At 46.5% G+C, this 20,562-nt stretch overlaps 1 protein-coding gene across 1 annotated transcript in view; it reads right to left on the minus strand.

Moving 5' to 3' along the window:
• Positions 1–216: 216 nt before the first annotated feature.
• Positions 217–20,562, minus strand: part of ccdc3a (coiled-coil domain containing 3a) — a 95,876-nt gene continuing 75,530 nt past the window's right edge. Inside the window, exon 3 of the mRNA XM_086010789.1 lies at positions 217–1,171. Within this exon, the coding sequence (XP_085866915.1) occupies positions 905–1,171 (267 nt within the window). The 3' untranslated portion in view covers positions 217–904. The remainder of the gene's footprint in view (positions 1,172–20,562) is intronic.

The following is a 20,562-nucleotide window of genomic DNA, read 5'->3' on the forward strand; positions in this document are numbered from 1 at the left end:
ACTGATCAAATTGAAGCGCATGAATACAAATTAAACAGGGTGCTAAGATTTGAATATATAACCACAAAGGTATGAAGAGAATATTTCACCAATCTGAGCTGCAATATGTGAGATTTCCTGCGGTTTTTCGTTACAGATTTTGCACACCTGGAGTTGCTGGCTTGAAATGAGGAAGAAAAACCTTATATTATCCACCATCACAAACAGAATAATTAGCAAAGTATATATTTTTTTTATTGAAATATACAGAAAACATCCTACAAACGGTTGAGAAAACAAATACAGACTGTGATTCTGAAACTGTCTAGACTCAGTAACACTTGATGCTAACGTACAAGATAACTTTTCTATTATATGTTTACTTTGAAAAATTATATTTCGTGTAAATGTGTCAAAAAAGTTTATAGAGAACTGGAGGATTGGTGCACAAATGCAGAATACCTGCCTTACTGTTGTCCGCACAAAAGAACCATGGATTTCCATTTAGGAAGGCACTGATTGAATGGATATTGTCTGTACTTTCGTACCAGCAATTGTTCTCTTAATTGTGGTGTCATTCACTTCTTAATTACAAGAATAAAACATGGACTATTCTCAAAAGGAAACGCTGCCGCAAAAGCAAGAAATACTTATCACATATTGGCGAAAGTAAAATAATGATTAATACTGTGCGCAGTAACTTTATCCAACTTTCCTTTTATCTTCTTAAACAAAGCAATGGGACTATAAAACTATTCATAAATGGCTTGGGGGGACCTAATGGCCTTGGATGAACATCACTGAGAGAGTACAGTGACGGAGCTAACTGAAATGCCCAGCACCTCCTGTGTTAGCTCATTGAGTAAATTACAAGACAGACAAGAGTAATTGCAACAATTTCAGTGCCTCGTACGCTGCCTGTGTGTTATACTTTGAGAATTGCCACGTTGGAGTCAGGTTTGGCGTAATGTGGACTCTGGCTGCCGCCGTTTGACGTTTTCTCCAGCAGTTTCTTGTTTAGTTGCTCCATGCGACGGCTGTTCTTCTTCACCTGCCGCAGGGTGCGTTTCACTCTCTTCACCTTGTCTTTCAGTTGCTTGTTGCGACTCTCCAGCATGGCGACGCGGCTGATCAATTTCTTCACTCTGTCTTCCTCTTCGAAAAGTGCCTTCTGCACTGTGGAACACATGAGCTGCAAAAGGAGCAGAAGTTTAGTGCCTTTTCTTTTTGGTATCGCATACAGGAAACCAAATGGTGCTGGCGAAACTCTACCACAACAAATAGTCAATGCTTTCCGTATATAAAGTACACAGATCACTGTCCACCTTGAAGCCACGGTATGCTACCTGCCAATGTGATTCTTATCTCCTTTCCCCCTTTTCCCTTCAGTTTTCTTCCCTCTTGCCCTCTCTTCTCTTGAAGGGATTGACTCCTTGCTCAGGTATAAGAACAGGAATTACTGTTGGGAATGTCGTTCTATGACCTCAGTGCACTCGTATCAAACTCTTCTGCTATTTCATGAGTGGCATCAACCCATTTATCTTAAATGGGTTCCCAACACAGCTAAAATAGCAGAGAGAGGAATTTGATACAAGCTCGTTAACTGTTCATGCAATAATATCACCGACAGCAATTGCTATCCTTTGATTTCACCATCGCCATTTGCACTCCACTACCTCACCACAACACCACATCACAATTCAATGTGAACCTTAACGATAAAAAGAAAAAAAAAAGACTTGCATTTCTATAGCACCTTTCACGACCACCGGACGTCCCAAAGCGCTTTCCAGCCAATTAAGTCCTTTTTGAAGTGTGGTCGCTGTTGTAATGTAGGAAACGTGGCAGCCAATTTTGCGCACAGCAAGCTCCCACAAACAGCAATGTGGTAATGACCAGATAATCTGTTTTTTTTTTTTAAGTGACATTAATTGAGGGATAAATATTGGCCCAGAAATTCAGGTCGGAGGCTTCCCGCGGGTGCAAGCCCCCGACCTGCACTTACCTAGCGCGCCGGCCGTTGTGCTGTGGGCCCGCGTGGGATTCCGATCCTGGGCCTCCTCCAACTGCCGGCGCGCAGTGCTTGCGTATCCCAGGGGCACAGTTAGTTTGATGCGTCCCCTGGGATCACGTGGGCCATGGAGAGCCAATGGTAGCAGGGAATGCTTCATTCATAAGTTTGACAGGAAGAGCTGTCAAACCTATAAATACTATAAGCCCCAAAACATCACTAAATCTTCAAATAAATTTTAAAAAAGCATCACATTTTTAAAATAAACTATAAATTACATGAAATAACTATTTTAAACAATAATTTAAATTTTTGAAAAAATTAATTACATTTTCTAACGGGGTTAAAAGTAAACTTACCTTTCTTTAAAGTTTTAAAAATAATAAACCTGTGGAAAAAATGTTTTAATTTTAATTAATTCACCACTTACCTTGTAAAAAGCAGGCCTTGCGACTGCTTTTTACATGTGTAACTGCTGGAGACTTACCCTGCCGGAGAAACCTGCAAAAAAAACGTAAGTTCGATGCGCACGCGCTGCCTCTCCGGCGCACGCGTTCGACCTCTGAACCCCTTCTTTCAGGGGAACGGAAGTGCCGGTTTCCCGCGCATGCGCAGTGCATGCACGAAACCGGCACTTCCATTGGGCTTACGGGTGAGTACCCCGCGCGTACTCACCCGTGGAGACCCGAATTTCTGGGCCATTGGCCTCAAGACACCGGGGAGAACGCCCCTGCTCTTCTTCAAAATAGTGCTATGGGATCTTTTGTGCGCAAGTCTCTGGAGTGGGACTTGAACCCGCAACCTTCTGACTCAGAGGCAAGGGTGCTACTCACTGAGTGGGATTTTTGACCATGGGGGGACATGACAGCTAACTCGTATCCTATCCTCACCTGGTGCCCACACACGTGCGCTTCCACTGGGGGTTACTGGTTAGGGATCAGGAGCTGGAGCTCCTGATTTTGCCTTTCTTAACCCAGTGGCCGAATGTCACGCCTCTACCACCACCCTGTGAGATCAACGAACCCAGCACAGACTGGGGATCAGAGCTGGGATTTCTTGTATGGTTCATCTAGATCAACTCGCTGAGGACCATTCGGGAAGTGGCAAATGCCTTTATTCGGTTTTTAGAATTCTTTGACCCTTCTCCCTCTTTCAATCAAACCAATCCATATTCGGACTTTTCCAGGAACACAGTCAATTTTGCTGCATTTTCAGAGCATGGTTTGGTGAAACGTAATCTTTATGAAAAAATGGTGAGACTATTGAAATAATCATAAATTGTTTTTGGACTAAAACATCATTCAGATGCAGTGTCTGACCTAGAATCATAGAATGGTTACAGCATGGAAGAAGGCCATTCGGCCCGTCGAGCCCGTGCCGGCTCTCTGCAAGAGCACTTCAGCTAGTCCCTCTCCCCCGCCCTTTCCCCGTAGCCCTGCAAATTTCATTCCTTCAGGTACTTATCCAATGACCTTTTGAGAGCCACGATTGAATCTGCCTCCACCACCCCTCTCAGGCAGTGCATTCCAGATCCTAACCACTCGCTGCGTAAAGAAGTTTTTTCTTATGTCACCTTTGGATCTTCTGCCAATCACCTTAAATCTGTGTCCTCTGGTTCTCGACCCTTCCGCCAATGGGAACAGTTTCCCTCTATCTACTCTGTCCAGAACCCCTCATGATTTTGAACATCTCTATCAAATCTCCTCTCAATCTTCTCTGCTCTAAGGAGAACAACCCCAGCTTCTCCAGTCTATCCACGTAACTGAAGTCCCTCATCCCTGGAATCATTCTCGTAAATCTTTTCTGCACCCTCTCTAAGGCCTTCACATCCTTCCTAAAGATGTGCGGGTTAGGTTGATTGGTATGATAAATTGACCCTTAGTGTTAGGGGGATTAAATACGTGGGGTTACGGGGATCGGGTGGGATATGTGTCGGTGCAGGCTCGATGGGCCAAAATGGCCTCTATCTGCACTGTGGGGTTTCTGTGATTTCTGTGATGTGATAAAGTGCGGTGCCCAGAATTGGACACAATACTCCAGTTGAGACCGAACCAGTGCTTTATAAAGGTTCATCATTTCCACGCTTCTGTACTCTATTCCTCTATTTATGAAGCCCAGGATCCCGTAAGCTTTTTTAACCGCTTTCTCAACCTGCCCTGCCACCTTCAATGATTTGTGCACATGCACCCCTAGGTCTCTCTGTTCATGCACCCCCTTTAGGATTGTACCCTTTAGTTTATATTGCCTCTCCTCATTCTTTCTACCAAAATGTATCACTTCGCACTTTTCTGCATTAAATTTCATCTGCCACGTGTCCGCCCATTCCACCAGCCTGCCTATGTCCTCTTGAAGTCTATCACTCTCCTCCTCACTGTTCACTATACTTTCAAGTTTCGTGTCATCTGCAAATTTTGAAATTGTGCCCTGTACACCCAAGTCCAAGTCATTAATATATATCAAGAAAAGCAGTGGTCCTAGTACCGACCCCTGGGGAACACCACTGTATACCTTCCTCCAGTCCGAAAAACAACTGTTAACCACTACTCTCTGTTTCCTGTCACTTAGCCAATTCTGTATCCATGCTGCCACTGTCCCTTTTATTCCATGGACTTCAACTTTGCCGGTAAACCTATTATGTGGCACTTTATTTGGAAATCCATGTACACTACATCAACCGCATTGCCCTCATCAACCCTCTCTGTTACCTCATCAAAAAACTCGATCAAGTTGGTTAAACACGATTTGCCTTTAACAAATCCGTGCTGGCTTTCCTTAATTAATCCACACTTGTCCAAGTGACTGTTAATTTTGTCCCTGATTATGGTTTCTAAAAGCTTCCCCACTACCAAGGTTGAACTGACTGGCCTGTAATTGCTGGGTTTATCTTTACGCCCTTTTTTGAACAATGGTGTAACATTTGCAATTCTCTAGTCCTCCGGCACAACCCCCGTTTCTAAGGAGGATTGGAAGATTATGGCCAGTACCTCTGCAATTTCCACCTTTACTTCCCTCGGTGTCCTAGGATGCATACCATCTTTTCCTGGTGACTTATTCACTTTAAGTACAGCCAGCCTTTCTAGTACCTCCTCTTTATCAATTTTTATCCCATCCAGTGTCTCCACTACCTCCTCTTTCACTATGTCTATGGCCTGACCTCACCAAGAATGCTGAGCACCTCTGTGAGTTCATTGGGTAATTAAAAGAGAACGGAGAGTAACTTGTGCTTTCAGTGCCTTCTACATTATATTTGGCTCCCGCCTGATTTCTTTTCTTACTTGACAGCCAAGTAGTTTTATTTTGGTCATCCAATGTTTCATCCAATTGAAGCCTGTCCAGAGAACCAATGAAATGAGCAAATGGAGGCACGTCAAGTGTCCAACAGTCAAGGCTGGGAATTCAACTCATGAACCTTTGGTTTAAGAATTCTAGGCCTCTAAAAATAAAAGTACACCGGTCAAAAGACTTGCATTTCTATAGTGCCCTTCACAACCACCGGACGTCCCAAAGCACTTTACAGCCAATTAAGTACTTTTTGAAGTGTAGTCACTGTTGTAATGTGGGAAACGCGGCAGCCAATTTGCGCGCAGCAAGCTCCCACAAACAGCAATGTGATAATGGCCAGATAATCCATTTTTTAGTGATATGATTGAGGGATAAATATTGGCCCCAGGACACCGGGGATAACTCCCCTGCTCTTCTTCGAAATAGTGTCGTGAGATCGTTTACGTCCACCTGAGAGAGCAGACGGGGCCTCGATTTAACATCTCATCTGCGAGACGACACCTCCGACAATGCAGCACTCCCTCAGCACTGCACTGGAGTGTCAGCCTAGCTTTTTGTGCTCAAGTCTCTGGAGTGGGACTGTGAACCCACAACCTTCTGACACAGAGGCGACGGTGCCGCCCAGAGCCACAGCTGACACTCAAATACTTCCATAAATCAGGTGAGGTTTACTGGAGTTTTTTTTAATTTTTAAAAAAATGCACGTAGTTAAAATATGATATAAGGAACTAGTATGTGTTTTTCTGGACAAAATTCAAAATTTAAGGTGACTAAATAAATCATTCGTTACGAGTAATATTATCCTCCACATATTATGCACCGGTGGTGAGTTAGTTGACACATTCTCTCCAGCACTGTTGGCAAGTTCTCCTGGTTTATTTTTATTTCTAGACTACAATTTCATTCCGTTACATTGATGAAGGATGAGAATAGCCAGAGTGTGTTGGAGGCAAAGGAACTGTTAAAAATATCTTGCTCTATATTTTTAGATTTAATATTTTGAAATGTGAGGAATATTAATGACATTCTAAATCAGAATCCAACAATATAAATCTAACTATAATATATTATGGCCATAATTTTCTGCTTGAGCAATCCTAGCACATGCTTATTATAAAAAAGCATATCTTCCAATGCCCTGCAAGTAACATAAGAACGTCAGAATTAGGAGCAAGAGTAGGCCATTCGGCCCCTTGAGCCTGCTCCGCCATTCAATAAGATCATGGCTGATCTTCAACCTCATCTCGACTTTCCTGCACTATCCCCATATCACTTGATTCCCTTAATATTCAAAAATCTATCGATCTCAGCCTTGAATATCCTCAACGACTGAGCCTCCACAGCCCTCTGGGGTAGAGAATTCCAAAGATTCACCACCCTCTGAGTGAAGACATTTCTCCTCATCTCAGTCCTAAATGGCCGACCCCTTATCCTGAGACTGTGACCCCTGGTTCTAGACTCTCCAGCCACAGTCACACCACAGCCTTGTGGTTATGGCACTGGATTAGTAACCCAGGGGGGTGTAAATTCATAATCTCATCATGGGAAGTTCTGACTTATTGGGGCCGATTTTCCTGCAGGTGTGGTGAATTGTCGGGTTCCCCGAATATCAGGATTCCCACACGAATGTAAATGGGTCTGCCAGATTGATGCAATTTTCCCTCAATTGGCCAATTCATTTCCAGCGTGTGGGAACCCTTGCTAATTAACTATTTCCAGTCAGAAAGTCGCACAGTATGATGTCATCATTCGTGGTGCTTTTAAGGTCCACAGCAAGCATTGCTTCCTCTGCAGGCTTCCAAACGAACCATACAGGATGGCAGAGGAGCCTGCAGCAGCTGTGGCCAGTGCCAGACCCCGAGCTGCCTCCAAATTCGACGAGGCTTCACTGCAGGCATTATTGGATGGGGTCAGGGCCCACGGGGAGGTCCTCTTCCCTAGGTCAGGGAGGAAGAGGCCACCCACTGAGACCAAGGCTGCATGGATGCAGGTGACAGCAGATGTCAACTCGCTGGGAGTCACCAGAAGAACCTGGATACAGTGTCGGAAACGATTCCATGGCCTTCACCGTACAGGAAAAGTAAGTATGAAGTTTCCATCACCCTCAAACTGATCCCCATTGCCTTTCCCCACCAGCACTCAGCTTTAGCACTCTCTTCCTCCACATCCCACTTCAGTCACATCCATGCACCCTTACCCATTCCCTTTCTCTCTATGTTCACATTCACATAACTATTCCACCATGCAGCCCTCACACTCCCTCTCACTCTGATGCTTTGAACACAACTGACAACAAACAGGGAGGGCCCTTGGTCTTGCAGCCTCACACCATCTTTGTCTCCCTCTAAGTATCTATGCTATGCAATCTCTATACTCACTCCTTCATTCTCACTCAAACTCCACTTGTCTCCCTCATTGCAGGAAAAGAGAGCTCACAACAACAGAGAGCGAGCCAGGACTGGAGGAGGCCCACCCTCAATAGCCCACCTGACCCCCTGGGAGGAAGGAGTGCTGGAAATTGTCGGGGCTGATGTGGCTGCGGAAGTTGGGAAAGGAGAGACGGGGCAGTCCCGCAAGCTGGTGACAGAATAGTTTTCCATCTCTGTCATTGGCACAGCATGAGTCGCTGTTATGATTCTGAAGCTACATCATTTGGACTTATGAACATCTGCAAAATCCAATGTGCATGTAACCTTGACATCACATCTCCAACTCTTTCCTTTACTCCCCCACAGGACCATCCAGAGCCCCTGTCCCCACTGCGGAGGAGGAAGAGGCTGAGCAGCCAGACTCCTCAGAGGAAGCTCCAACCTCTGAGGGCACAGCGTCAGCAGAATTCAGCGCAAACACTCACACCTCGGTGGGACCTTCGCGAGATAGAGTAGTATTTTTACCTGGTGTATCACAGCTCACAAGTGAGCATCAGCAGATGGTGGAGACAGGAACAGCAGTGGAGAGTCCTCGTCGGAGGGCGCAGGGCTCTGCCAGCTCAGCTCAGCTCAGCTGCATGTCAACCCTCTGCCTCTGGGTCCATCTGCAAGAGAAGAGGTGATGGATCTCCATGCACAGATGCAGGAGTCTCTGGCAGGTTTTGTCTCCAAGGTCGCTGCGAGTGTGGAGCGAATGGAGGAGTCCATAACGAACATGAGCAGAGCCTTTGTGGAGTCATTGGCGCATGAACGCATCACCACAGAAAGGATGGCAACCTCCGTGGAAAGGATGGCTACAGTAGAGGAGAGGATGGCTACGGCCATGGAGGAGCTAAGTCGCCAGAGTGTTGAAAACATGGTGAGTGTTCAGAATAGACTGACATCTCTGGAGGAGCGATGGTCAGCTATTGAACAGAGAAACCAGGCCTTCATGGCAGGTCCTCCGAGTAGGACTGCCATTGTAGAAACGGGTCCCCATGGCCCCCCTGATGTGCAGCAAGCTGCTCTCAAGCCATTTGCAGGCACTGAGGGGGACCTGACCCATGAGAGGGAGGTTGGTGGCAGACCTCAAGGAAGTGGGGGCTCCTCTCCAAGCGTTCACACTTTCATGCCACAGCAGAGCCCTCGGTCAGAGCCCCACCGGAGTCCACACCCAACGGAGATCGAGGTCTCAACCCCTGCACAGCCGCAGGAACAGCAGACTGCTGGCGAGCCCTCACAGGCTCGCAATCCCAGAGGATGCCCGCCAAAGGTGTCGAGACAGGAGCAGCAGGAAAGTGAGCAAGGGGCCTCCACATCTGCTGAAGCCACAGGGGAACCACTATGTAGGAGTACGCGTAAGAGGAAAATAAAGCACTAATAGTCACAAGGGTAGTCACTTGGGTGAAATGTGTTTATTTGAAAAATGCCATCTGTTGGTTATTGTAAATAAAATTTCTGATGGCAACTTCTGCAGTTGTGGCGTGTGTCATTTCGCGAATGGGGCTGGAGGTCCTCTAATGCCAAGAGGGGAAGGAAAAAAAGGCCTCCCATGCTTCTGGTAGGTGCCTCAGTTGAGGAAGCGCTGAGTGAGGGTGGCGAGAGGGGCTTCCCAGGAGCTCACACTGGAGAAGTGTGTGAGGCTCCAACCTTCCACAGCTGTGCCTAAGCCTGGAACAAGTTGCCCCAAGCCTGAAACAACAAGGTCCTGCAACCTACAAATGATGTCTGATTAAATCTCTTCTTTCCTGATTGACCTGCAGCTGATAGTCAGCAATCCGATATTGCTCACGCCAGGTTTCATCAGCGGGGTTCCCACCAGGCGTGTTTAACGTGGGAAAAGGCTGAAAATAGCAAGGGCCACTGAAAATGGCATTATAGATGCCAATTATTGGTGATTAAGGTGCCTGAAGACCAGTCCCACCTGCTGCGGGCGGGACTGATTCGGGTCAGACAGAAACGCCTGGGTGAAAATCGGACGGGGCGGGGAATCAGGCGGGGGGGGGCGGTCACGACCCCCTATTTTTGCAATTTCCCCCCCCCCCCCCCACATGCCTGAAAGCCCGCCTGACGGCTCCAGGAAAATCAGCCCCATTGTATTTAATTCACCTGCTAGTACATGGGCTAGTGACAGGAAAAGATGATCATAAAAGCGGTTTGTCCTAAAAACCCAACTAGATCAGTAATGTCCTTCAGAGAAAGCATTCTGCCACCCCTAAAGATCTGGCCTACATGTAACTCTTAATGACCCCCGTGGCAACTAAGGATAGGCAATAAATGCTGCCTTGCTGTTGTCGCCCGCCCCCCAAGAACAACTTAAAAAAAAATTCTGCTAGCATATAAAACAAAGACTTGCATTTCTACAGCGCCTTTCGCGACTACCGGACGTTTCAAAGCACTTTACAGCCAATAAAGTACTTTTCGAAGTGTAGTCACTGTTGTAATGTGGGAAACACGGCAGCCAATTTGTGCACAGCAAGCTCCCACAAACAGCAATGTGATAATGACCAGATCATCTGTTTTTGTTACATTGGTTGAGGGATAAATATTGGCCAGGACACTGGGGATTACTCCCCTGCTTTTCTTCAAAATAGTGGCCGTGGGATCTTTTACGTCCACCTGAGAGAGCAGACAGGGCCTCGGTTTAACGTCTCATCTGAAAGACGGCACCCCTGACAGTGCAGCGCTCCCTCAGCACTGCACTGGAGTGTCAGCCTAGATTTTTGTGCTCAAGTCTCTGGAGTGGGACTTGAACCCACAACCTTCTGACTCAGAGGCGAGGGTGCTGCCCACTGAGCCACCGCTGACACTGCTATACACAAATAAAAGCCTTGCATCTTGGGCACATTAGTCACGCGCTGGAGATCACACTCCAGGCTCCACACTTCAACATGTCACATTTTGTTACAGAAGCACAAAAATCTTTCTGTAAAAAAAGAAAGCCTCAAATTTAAAGTACTTTCCAGTTTATAATTAAACTCCATTGCACTGGGGCCTTAACAGGGCAGGATAATTGGCTGTGCTATAACTCTTCTGCCCTTACTTCACTGGCCTCTCCGGGATTTTGTAAGAGTGAGTAGAGGAAGTTCGGCCCAAATTGGAGCTCAGAACAGAATCAGGTTGGTAAGTGAGAATTACTTGTAATTAATCAATGCTAGAGTAAAAAGAAAGACTTGCATTTATGTAGCGCCTTTCACGACCACCGGACATCCCAAAGCGCTTTACAGCCAATGAAGTACTTTTTGAAGTGTAGTCACTGTTGTAAAGAAGGAAACGCAGCAGCCAATTTGAGCACAGCAAGCTCCCACAAACAGCAACGTGATAATGACCAGATCATCTGTTTTTTAGTGATGTTGATTGAGGGATAAATATTGGTCAGGACACCAGGGATAACTTCCCTGCTCTTCTTCGAAAATAGGATCTTTTACGTCCACCCGAGATATCAGACGTCTCGTCCGAAAGACGGCGCCTCCGACAGTGCAGCACTCCCTCAGCACTGAAGAACTAAGCTAGATGTGTGCCAGATGCATGATGCGAGATATCCTGGATCTACAAAGTATTCAGAATGAAAACACATGCACGAAGAATCATAGTTGTGTTGCTCAAGCAGGGGAATGCTGAGCTGAAGGATCGGCAGCATAATGTGGGCAGTAAAGGTTTCTGGAAGACACATTAGATGGAGAGGAATAGTGAAGCAGTGAGGAGGAAGTGGGTGACTATCCACAGGGAAGGCAGGACATAGGAGGAACCAATACAGTAAATGCTGTGGTTCAAGACTTGCCCAATACATATACAGTTCTCAACACCTATGATGAGGAGGAGGATGGAAAGTAACCAAGAGCAACACCATAGCACCAAGGAGCAAGAGGTCACCGATGAGTAAAAAGAGACATTATCCATTAGAACAGGCAAGTGGTAATAGTAGTAGAGGATGGGCGGCCTGTTTATCAGCCATGACCCAGAGACCCAAATGGTGTGTTACCACCAGGTGGGAGAGTAAGAGACATGCAGAATAGGTGGGAAAACATCTGAAAAGGGAGGGAAACCAACCAGGAACCAATGTTGTAGGAAACGGTTGAATGGATGTCTTGCAGATGAAGTTTAAAGAGTACTAGATTAAACTACAAGATCTTCCTTAGCAACTCTCTGGGAACAACAGATTAGATCATGTCAATGCCTTGCTAGAAAAGTGTAGGATACAGGGGTTCAGAGTCCATTGGGACAAGAACTGGAGCAGGGTGAAGCTGTTCAGGAGAAGTGGGCTTCATCTATACCAGACTGGTGTCTTTGCAGAGAAGTTAAATAGGGTGGTAGGAGAGGTTTTAACCTAGTATAGCGAGAGGGGGAGGGGGAAGAGGGCGGGCGGGGGTTACAATAGCAAAAAGATCAAATCAGAAACAGAATCTTTTGAAAGATAGGCTTAAACATAGTTATATACAATTGCAGGGAGCATCAGAATTAAAGTACTGGAATTTACGGGTTAATTCAATTTGAAATTATGCAACAACAAATTTCCTGTATTTTATTAATATTGTTTGATTTGTGTTACTGGATACTTTCTTTTCTCAGCAAAAAATGATTTCAAATGAATGGAAGTAGAGCGCAAAATGTTTTGTAAGCATAGATCTAAGAAGATAGGCGGAGAAGTTGCCTTATTCATTAGAAATGTGAAGTGACATTAAGAAGTCTGGCGAAGGGTCATCGACCTGAAACGTTAACTCGGTTTCTCTCCCCACAGATGCTGCCTGACCTGCTGAGTGTTTCCAGCATTTTCTGTTTTCAATCAAGATGTTTTGCTCCAGTGACATGCGGAATGTGAAACCTGGGATTTTCATTTTGTTTTTAAAGTCTTGCTGTTGTGTCGGGACAGTTGCACAAAATGTCTGTTCTAAAGATGCCCGTAACCAAGAGTGGAATTGTACCCTAAGGGAAATGGACAGGTACCCAATGTATTGCATCACTGGGATACAATTAGTCTAAGTCGCACAAGTACCATTGCTTTGCAGAGTTGTTAGATCCAAGTAGCTCCACATACCACAAGTATTCAATAGATAGTTTACATAAGAACGGAAGAAATAGGAGCAGGAGTCGGCCATTTGGCCCCTCGAGCCTGCTCTGCCATTCAATAAGATCATGGCTGATCTTCGACCTTAACTCCACTTTCCTGCTCTATCCCCATATCCCTTGATTCACTTAATATGCAAAAATATATGACTAAGCCTCCACAGCCCTCTGGGGCAGAGAATTCCAAAGATTCACCCTCTGAGTGAAGAAATTTCCCCTCATCTCAGTCCTAAATGGCCGACCCCTTATCCTGATACTGTGACCCCTGGTTCTAGACTCCCCAGCCAGGGGGGAAACATCCTCCCTGCACCTACCCTGTCAAGCCCTGTAAGAATTTTATATGTTTCAATGAGATCACCTCTCATTCTTCTAAATTCTAGGGAATGTCGGCCTAATCTACTCAATCTTGTAGTGTATGTAACTGTTCTACCTTTAAGAGAACTATTGTATGTAACCGTCCACCTTTAAGAGAACTATTTTAGGTGTGGCACTACTTTATCTTGACTGCTGTATACTGTAATACCGACGGTGACCACACCGGTATATAAGTGCTGTGTCAGGATTTATTGGGCAGATTCGCCCTGACCTTCGAATAGTAAAGTCCTGTTAAAGTTACTCTTGTAGTCTGTGTATTAATTCGCCATAATACCTACAGACTTTACAGTGGCGACGAGTTCGATCTTACCCTGCGGCAACAATACTTCCGAAGCAGTTAACGAGCGTCGAGAAGAGGCACCCGCCCTCGTCGTTCTGCTGAGAGAAGACTCGAGTCTGCAGAGCAAGGAAGAAGGAAGAATTCAGACACGAAGCCTTCCATCAGTAACAGGCACTGATTGTCCCTTCTGCCACGGTGGTGAGTGAGCCGATCAGCACGAGAAGCAAGTCGGCCACGGTGACTGTGAGTAAAGGGAAAATAAAAAAAATAAAAATAAACGGAGGATAAGGGCGGTGAACTCGACCACAGTCGGGGGGAAAGGAGCCGGACAGAAGTCGGGCCCAGAGGCGCTGAGACTGGGGCAGCGTGGAGCACGGAAGGCGCGGTACAAGCGGGCTGGGAGACGCAACGGCGTCGTGAGACAGCTAGACCGCGACCGGCGAAAAAGGCCGGGCAGCTACCGAGGCCACGAGGCGCTGCGACCGGGATCGTAAGGCGCGGGAAGATATAAAAATAAATAAACCGCGGTGAACTCAGCCGCAGCCGGGGAGGAAAGCACCGGACTGCGAGAGGGCTGGGAGGCGCGATTGGAGTGAAAAAGGCCGGGCAGCGACCGAGGCCACGAAGCGCTGCGACCGGGATCGTAAGGCGTGGGAAGATATAAAAATAAATAAATCGCGGAGAACTCAGCCGCAGCCGGGGAGGAAAGCACCGGACTGTGAGAGGGCTGGGAGGCGCGATTGGAAGCCGCTGAGGGAGAGACAGAGCCCAAGCGAGCGGGAGAGACAGAGCCCGAGCGAGGGAGACTGAGCGAGATCCAGCCCAGCGGCTGAAACTGTTCGCCGTCAACGGGTTGTACCCAGCGCCGGTTGCCCTGCCGAGAAAAGGGAACAAGGAACGCACTGAAGCCGACGCGCAGGCTGCGAACCCCGAAAGCCAGCGGTCGTCGCCCGAGGGAAAACCTTACCCCTCCCGCCAGGGGAAGAAACGCGGGAAGCCGCCAGTAGGCGGGGAAGAAGACAGAAGCGGGAAACCGCCATTTTGAAAGTGGGCGGGGAAAGAAGACAAGCGCGGGAAACCGCCATTTTGAAAAAAAAAAGTTAAAGAAATATTTCGTTGTTGTTTCTCAGGAAGAGGTGAAGATGCCTAAGCGTAGTAACATCAACGGTTTCGATTCCGATGTGGAAGATTGGGCCACGTATGTAGAACGCATCGAGATATATTGTAAGGTCAATAAGATAGCAAATTATGACAAAGCTCTAACCTTACTAAACTCAATGGGTGCGAAGGCATACGGGTTATTGAAGCATCTTCTATCACCAGCTAAACCGGCGGATCAGTCTTTCGCTAATATTGTTGCTGTCCTGAAGGATCATTTTAACCCCGCACCGCTGATGTTAGCGGAACGATCTAAATTTTACGTGAGAACGCAACGAAAAGAGGAAAGCAACGCGGAGTACCTGGTTGAACTGCGTAGGCTAGCAAAATACTGTCAGTTTGGGGTAAATCTGACAGAGGCACTGAGAGACAAGTTCGTGTGCGGGATGTCGAAGGAAGGAACACAAAAACGACTGCTCGAAGAGAACGATCTTACACTTGATAAGGCTGTCCTTATTGCAGCATCGCACGAAGCCGCAGCGAGAGGCACGGCGGAAATGCAGCGGAAGACAGCGGTACTCAGTGTGGATCAAATGACTTCGGGTACAACGAAATGTTATCGTTGTGGGAAGACAACACACAACCAGAACCAATGCTGGTTTAAAAACCAGGAATGTAGAAAATGTGGCAAGCTTGGTCACATAGCTAAGGTATGCCGGTCAGGAAAGAAGACCAGCAATAATAAGTCACCGCAGAAGAAGTACAGAAAGGTACATAAGGTGACTGGGAAGAGTCCAGATGAACAGAATTCGGACTCAGACTCCAACAGCAAGGAACTGGGTAGTCTGAGGATTCACAATGTGAGTAAAGAAGCTGACCGACAAACTATCTGGGTCACACTACAGATTGCAAAAGTCCAAGTGAAGATGGAAGTGGACACCGGATCGGCGTTGACGGTCATGAATAAGCAAGATTACAAAAAGTTATTCAAACATATTCCCCTACGGGATACGGAGATAGTATTGCAGACATACACGGGGCACAAAGTATACCCCATCGGAAAGATAAAAGTCAAGGTGAGATACAAGGACAAAGATCACCAAGGGATGGACATGTATGTGCTGCCCAAGGGAGGTCCACCACTTCTGGGACGGGAGTGGATCAGGAAAATAAAGATAGACTGGCATTCACTAAACACAATGACGGTAGATTCCGGGAAGGAAGAGGTCAAACCTGAAAAGTTGTCCAGAATATTGGACGAAGCTAAAGAGGTATTCCAGCAAGGACTGGGAACACTGAGAGGAATTAAAGCAAAAATCAAGATTGCAGAACATGCAAGCCCAAAATTTTTCAAAGCCAGATCGGTACCTTACGCGATATGACCTGCTGTGGAGGCAGAACTGGAAGAGCTTAAACGTTCAGGGGTACTGTCTAAGGTGGACTGGAGTGAGTGGGCCACGCCCATTGTTCCCGTCATGAAGTCTTCATCAAGTAACAAGCCAGGGGGACCGGGAAAGGTCCGCATCTGCGGAGACTTCAAGATCACAGTTAATCCGGTGCTTCACACGGTACAATACCCGCTTCCGCGGATTGAGGATATCTTTGCTTCATTGTCTGGCGGGAAACACTTCACCAAGATAGACCTGGCACAGGCATACTTACAAATGGAAGTCGAGGAAGAGTCGCGCCAGTATCTCACAATCAACACGCACAGAGGCTTGTATCGTTATAATAGACTGGTTTTTGGAGTAGCTTCGGCTCCAGCAATTTGGCAGAGGGCCATGGAGCAGGTCTTACAGGGTATTCCAAGCACGCAGTGTTACTTGGACGATATCCTGATTACGGGAGAAGACGAGGAGGAACACCTCACAAATTTGAAACTGGTGCTCACCAGGTTGAAGGAATATGGCCTTCGAGTTAATCGCCAGAAATGTGAGTTCTTCCAGAAACGGATCTCGTACTGCGGTCATGTCATTGACCAAGAGGGGCTGCACAAGTCACCTGACAAGATAGAAGCTGTCGTGAAGGCCCCCGCTCCGGAAAATGTATCACAGTTGAGATCGTTTCTGGGGTTGATTAATTATTACCACAAGTTTCTGCCAAATCTATCCACGGTGCTGCATCCGCTGAATGCTCTGTTGCGGAAAGAAGTACCATGGCAGTGGAGCGAGGACTGTAAGAAGGCCTTTCGCAGAAGCAAGGCGTTGATTACCTCTGAGGAAGTGTTGGCTCATTTCAACCCAACGTTACCTCTTCGTCTAGCTTGTGATGCTTCCCCTTATGGAATTGGAGCAGTACTTTCACACAAGTTACCAAATGGCTCGGAAAGGCCAGTCGCATTTGCGTCCCGATCATTGACCTCCGCTGAGCGAAATTATGCTCAGATAGATAGGGAGGCCCTCAGCCTTGTGTGGGGAGTAAAGAAATTCAATCATTACCTGCAGGGCAAGAAGTTCACATTACTGACAGACCACCAGCCGTTGGTGTCCATATTCAACCCTAACAAGGCCGTTTCCACTATGACAGCGCAAAGGCTACAGAGGTGGTCCGTGTTACTTGGGGCACACCAATATGACATCGAATACAAAAGGTCCAAACAGCATGGAAATGCTGATGGGTTATCGCGCCTACCGTTGTCAGTAGTAGAAGAGGCGGCTACAGTGGACCCGGTAGAGATGTTCCACTCATCCATAGTGGAATGTCTACCAGTATCAAATTCGATGATCGAAAATGAAACAAGAAATGACCCGACTCTCTCACGAGTCTACGATTTAACAGTGGAGGGATGGCCAGCACATGGCGAACCAACGCTGCCCGCATTTTCGCAAAGAAAAGAACAGCTGTCAGTGTGCCGAGGAACCTTGATGTGTGGATCTAGAGTGGTGATTCCACCCAAACTTCAGCATAAGATGCTAAAGGAGCTTCACGAGGGGCATCTGGGTGGAGTGAAAATGAAGAACCTAGCAAGAGCGTTTGTGTGGTGGCCAGGTATTGATGGAGACATCGAAGAAATAACCAAGAGCTGTCTAGGATGCCAGAAGGTCCAAAACGCGCCACCACAAGCTCCTCTGCACCCATGGGAGTGGCCCTCATCTCCTTGGCAAAGGGTACACGTCGACTTTGCTGGTCCATTTATGGACTCAATGTTTCTAATCGCGGTGGATGCACACTCCAAGTGGCCGGAGATAATAAAGATGTCCTCCACCACCACGGAAAAAACCATCACAGTATTAAGGACCATATTTGCCAGGAATGGGCTGCCGGAACAGATCTGTTCTGATAATGGACCGCAATTTGTGTCCGAAGAATTCAGGAAGTTCTTAAAAAGGAATGGGGTCAAGCACTACACGTCAGCCCCATACCATCCCGCCACCAATGGATTAGCTGAAAGGTTTGTCCAGACCTTCAAGAAGGCCATAAAGACCATGGGTAATGAAGACATCAACCTACAACATAAGGTAGATAACTTCTTGTTGGCGTACAGGAATGCAACACATGCGGTCACAAACCAAACTCCCGCCATGATGTTTTTCAATAGAAGACTAAGATGCCGGCTGGATTTGATTAAGCCAAACGTCAGAAGGGACGTAGAGAACCGGCAATTTCAGGGCATGAATGAAAGGCCAACTAGATCCTTTCAGATAGGTCAACAAGTTTTGGCCCGGGACTACCGTACCGAGAAATGGCAGCCTGGAACTATTGGGAAAAGGCTAGGGCCGCTGATGTATACCGTGGACATTGGTGACAGCATAATAAGGTGCCATGTTGACCAGATCATAGGGTCATCCACAAAGGACCAACCTACGCCACAACCTTACACGGCTAATGTTGAAGCAGAGATACCCAGAGCACCTACCTCTGATCTGGTAATACTGGAATCAGATGAACCTGACACTGTCCTTCAAGCCGAATCGACCTTGTCAGAAGAACCTACTACCCCGCCGAAAACTACTACACCACCGAGGCGTTATCCGGACAGAGTCAGGAAGCCTCCAGAGAGACTGAATCTGTGAACTGTTTTGCATAAGTTGTATATATGTTATGATGTTATGTTAATGGGGAATAAGTATGTTGTAAGCTAAAAAGGGAGGATTGTAGTGTATGTAACTGTTCTACCTTTAAGAGAACTATTGTATGTAACCGTCCACCTTTAAGAGAACTTTTTTAGGTGTGGCACTACTTTATCTTGGCTGCTGTATACTGTAATACCGACGGTGACCACACCGGTATATAAGTGCTTTGTCAGGATTTATTGGGCAGATTCGCCCTGACCTTCGAATAGTAAAGTCCTGTTAAAGTTACTCTTGTAGTCTGTGTATTAATTCGCCATAATACCTACAGACTTTACAAATCTCTCCTCATAGGACAATCCCCCCCATCCCAGTAATCAGTCTGGAGAACCTTCGATGCTCTCCCTCTATGACAAGTATATCCTTCCTTAGGTAAGGAGACCAAAACTGTACACAATACTCCAGGTGTGGTCTCACCAGGGCCCTATATAATTGCAGTAAGACGTCTTTACTCTTATACTCAAATCCTCTTGTAATAAAGGCCAACATACCATTTGCTTTCCTAATTGCTTGCTGTACCTGCATGTTAACTTTCAGTGATTCGTGTACAAGGACACCCAGGTCCCTCTGAACACCAGCATTTCCCAATCTCTCACCATTTAAAAAATACTCTGCTTTTCTATTTTTCCTACCAAACTGGATAACTTCACATTTCTCCACATCATATTCCATTTGCCATGTTCTTGCCCATTCACTTAGCCTGTCTATATCCCCTTGAAGCCTCTTTGCATCCTCCTCACAACTTACATTCCCACCCAGCTTTGTATCATCAGCAAACTGTGAAATATTACATTTGGTCCCCTCATCCAAATCATTGATGTAGATTGTGAATAGCTGAGGCCCCAGCACTGATCCTTGCGGTACCCCACTAGTTACAGCCTGCCAACCCACTAGCATTGCGTGTCATCCGTGGCTCAGCTGGTAACACTCTCACTCTCTGAGTCAGAAGGTTGTTGGTTCAAGTCCCACTCCAGAGACTTCAGCACAAAAGTCTAGCCTGACACTCCAGTGCAGTGCTGAGGGAGTGCATCACTGTCGGAGGTGCTGTCTTTCAGATGAGACGTTAACTTAAGTAATAGAAGCAGGAGTAGGCCATTTGGCCACTTGAGCTTGTTCTGCCATTCAATAATATCATGGCTGATCTGAACTCCACTTTCCTGCTCGCTCCCCATAACCCTTGACTCCAATGTAGTTCAAATGTCTGTCTATCTCTGCCTTGAATATATTCAATGACTCCACCTCCACAGCTCTCTGGGGTAGAGACTTCCAAAGATTCACAACCCTCTGAAAGAAGAAATTCCTCATCTCCGTTTTAAATGGGTGATCCCTTATTCTGAAACTGTGCCCCCGAGTTCTAGATTCCCCCATGAGGGGAAACATCTGCCCTGTCAAGCCATCTCAGAATCTTATATGTTTCAATAAGATCACCTCTCATTCTTCTAAAACCAAGGCCCCGTCTGCTCTCTCAGCTGGACGTAAAAGATCCCATGGCACTATTTTGAAAAAGAGCAGGGGAGTTCTCCCCAGTGTCCTGGCCAATATTAATCCCTCAATCAACATCACTAAAAAAAGAGATAATCTTGTCATTATCACATTGCTGTTTGTGGGAGCTTGCTGTTTGCAAATTGGCTGCCGCATTTCCTACATTACAACAGTGACTACACATCAAAAAGTACTTCATTGGCTGTAAAGCGCTTTAGGATGTCCAGTGGTCATGAAAGGCGTTTTTACATTTTTAATTGTTTAACAATAAATAGTTTTTGGTACAGAAGAAAGCTTGGAACAGAAACAGCCATTGACTCCTTAAACTCAGTATTTCCACATGTCCCATCATCATCTCTACCCTTACTATTTAATCTCCCGAGGCAAAGTTCTGCAATAGAATTGATCACTAAAGATTATGAATAAAAAGTCCAGAATATCCATCCATTTCCACACTTCTCACTCTCCTGTCCCTTCCACAAGCACTAGTACTGCTGGCACAGCCTCTCCCTT

This window comes from Somniosus microcephalus, chromosome 17 (genome assembly GCF_052327205.1).
Source record: "Somniosus microcephalus isolate GS21.2 chromosome 17, FLI_Smic_1.0, whole genome shotgun sequence".
NCBI classification, from domain to species: Eukaryota; Metazoa; Chordata; class Chondrichthyes; order Squaliformes; family Somniosidae; genus Somniosus; species Somniosus microcephalus.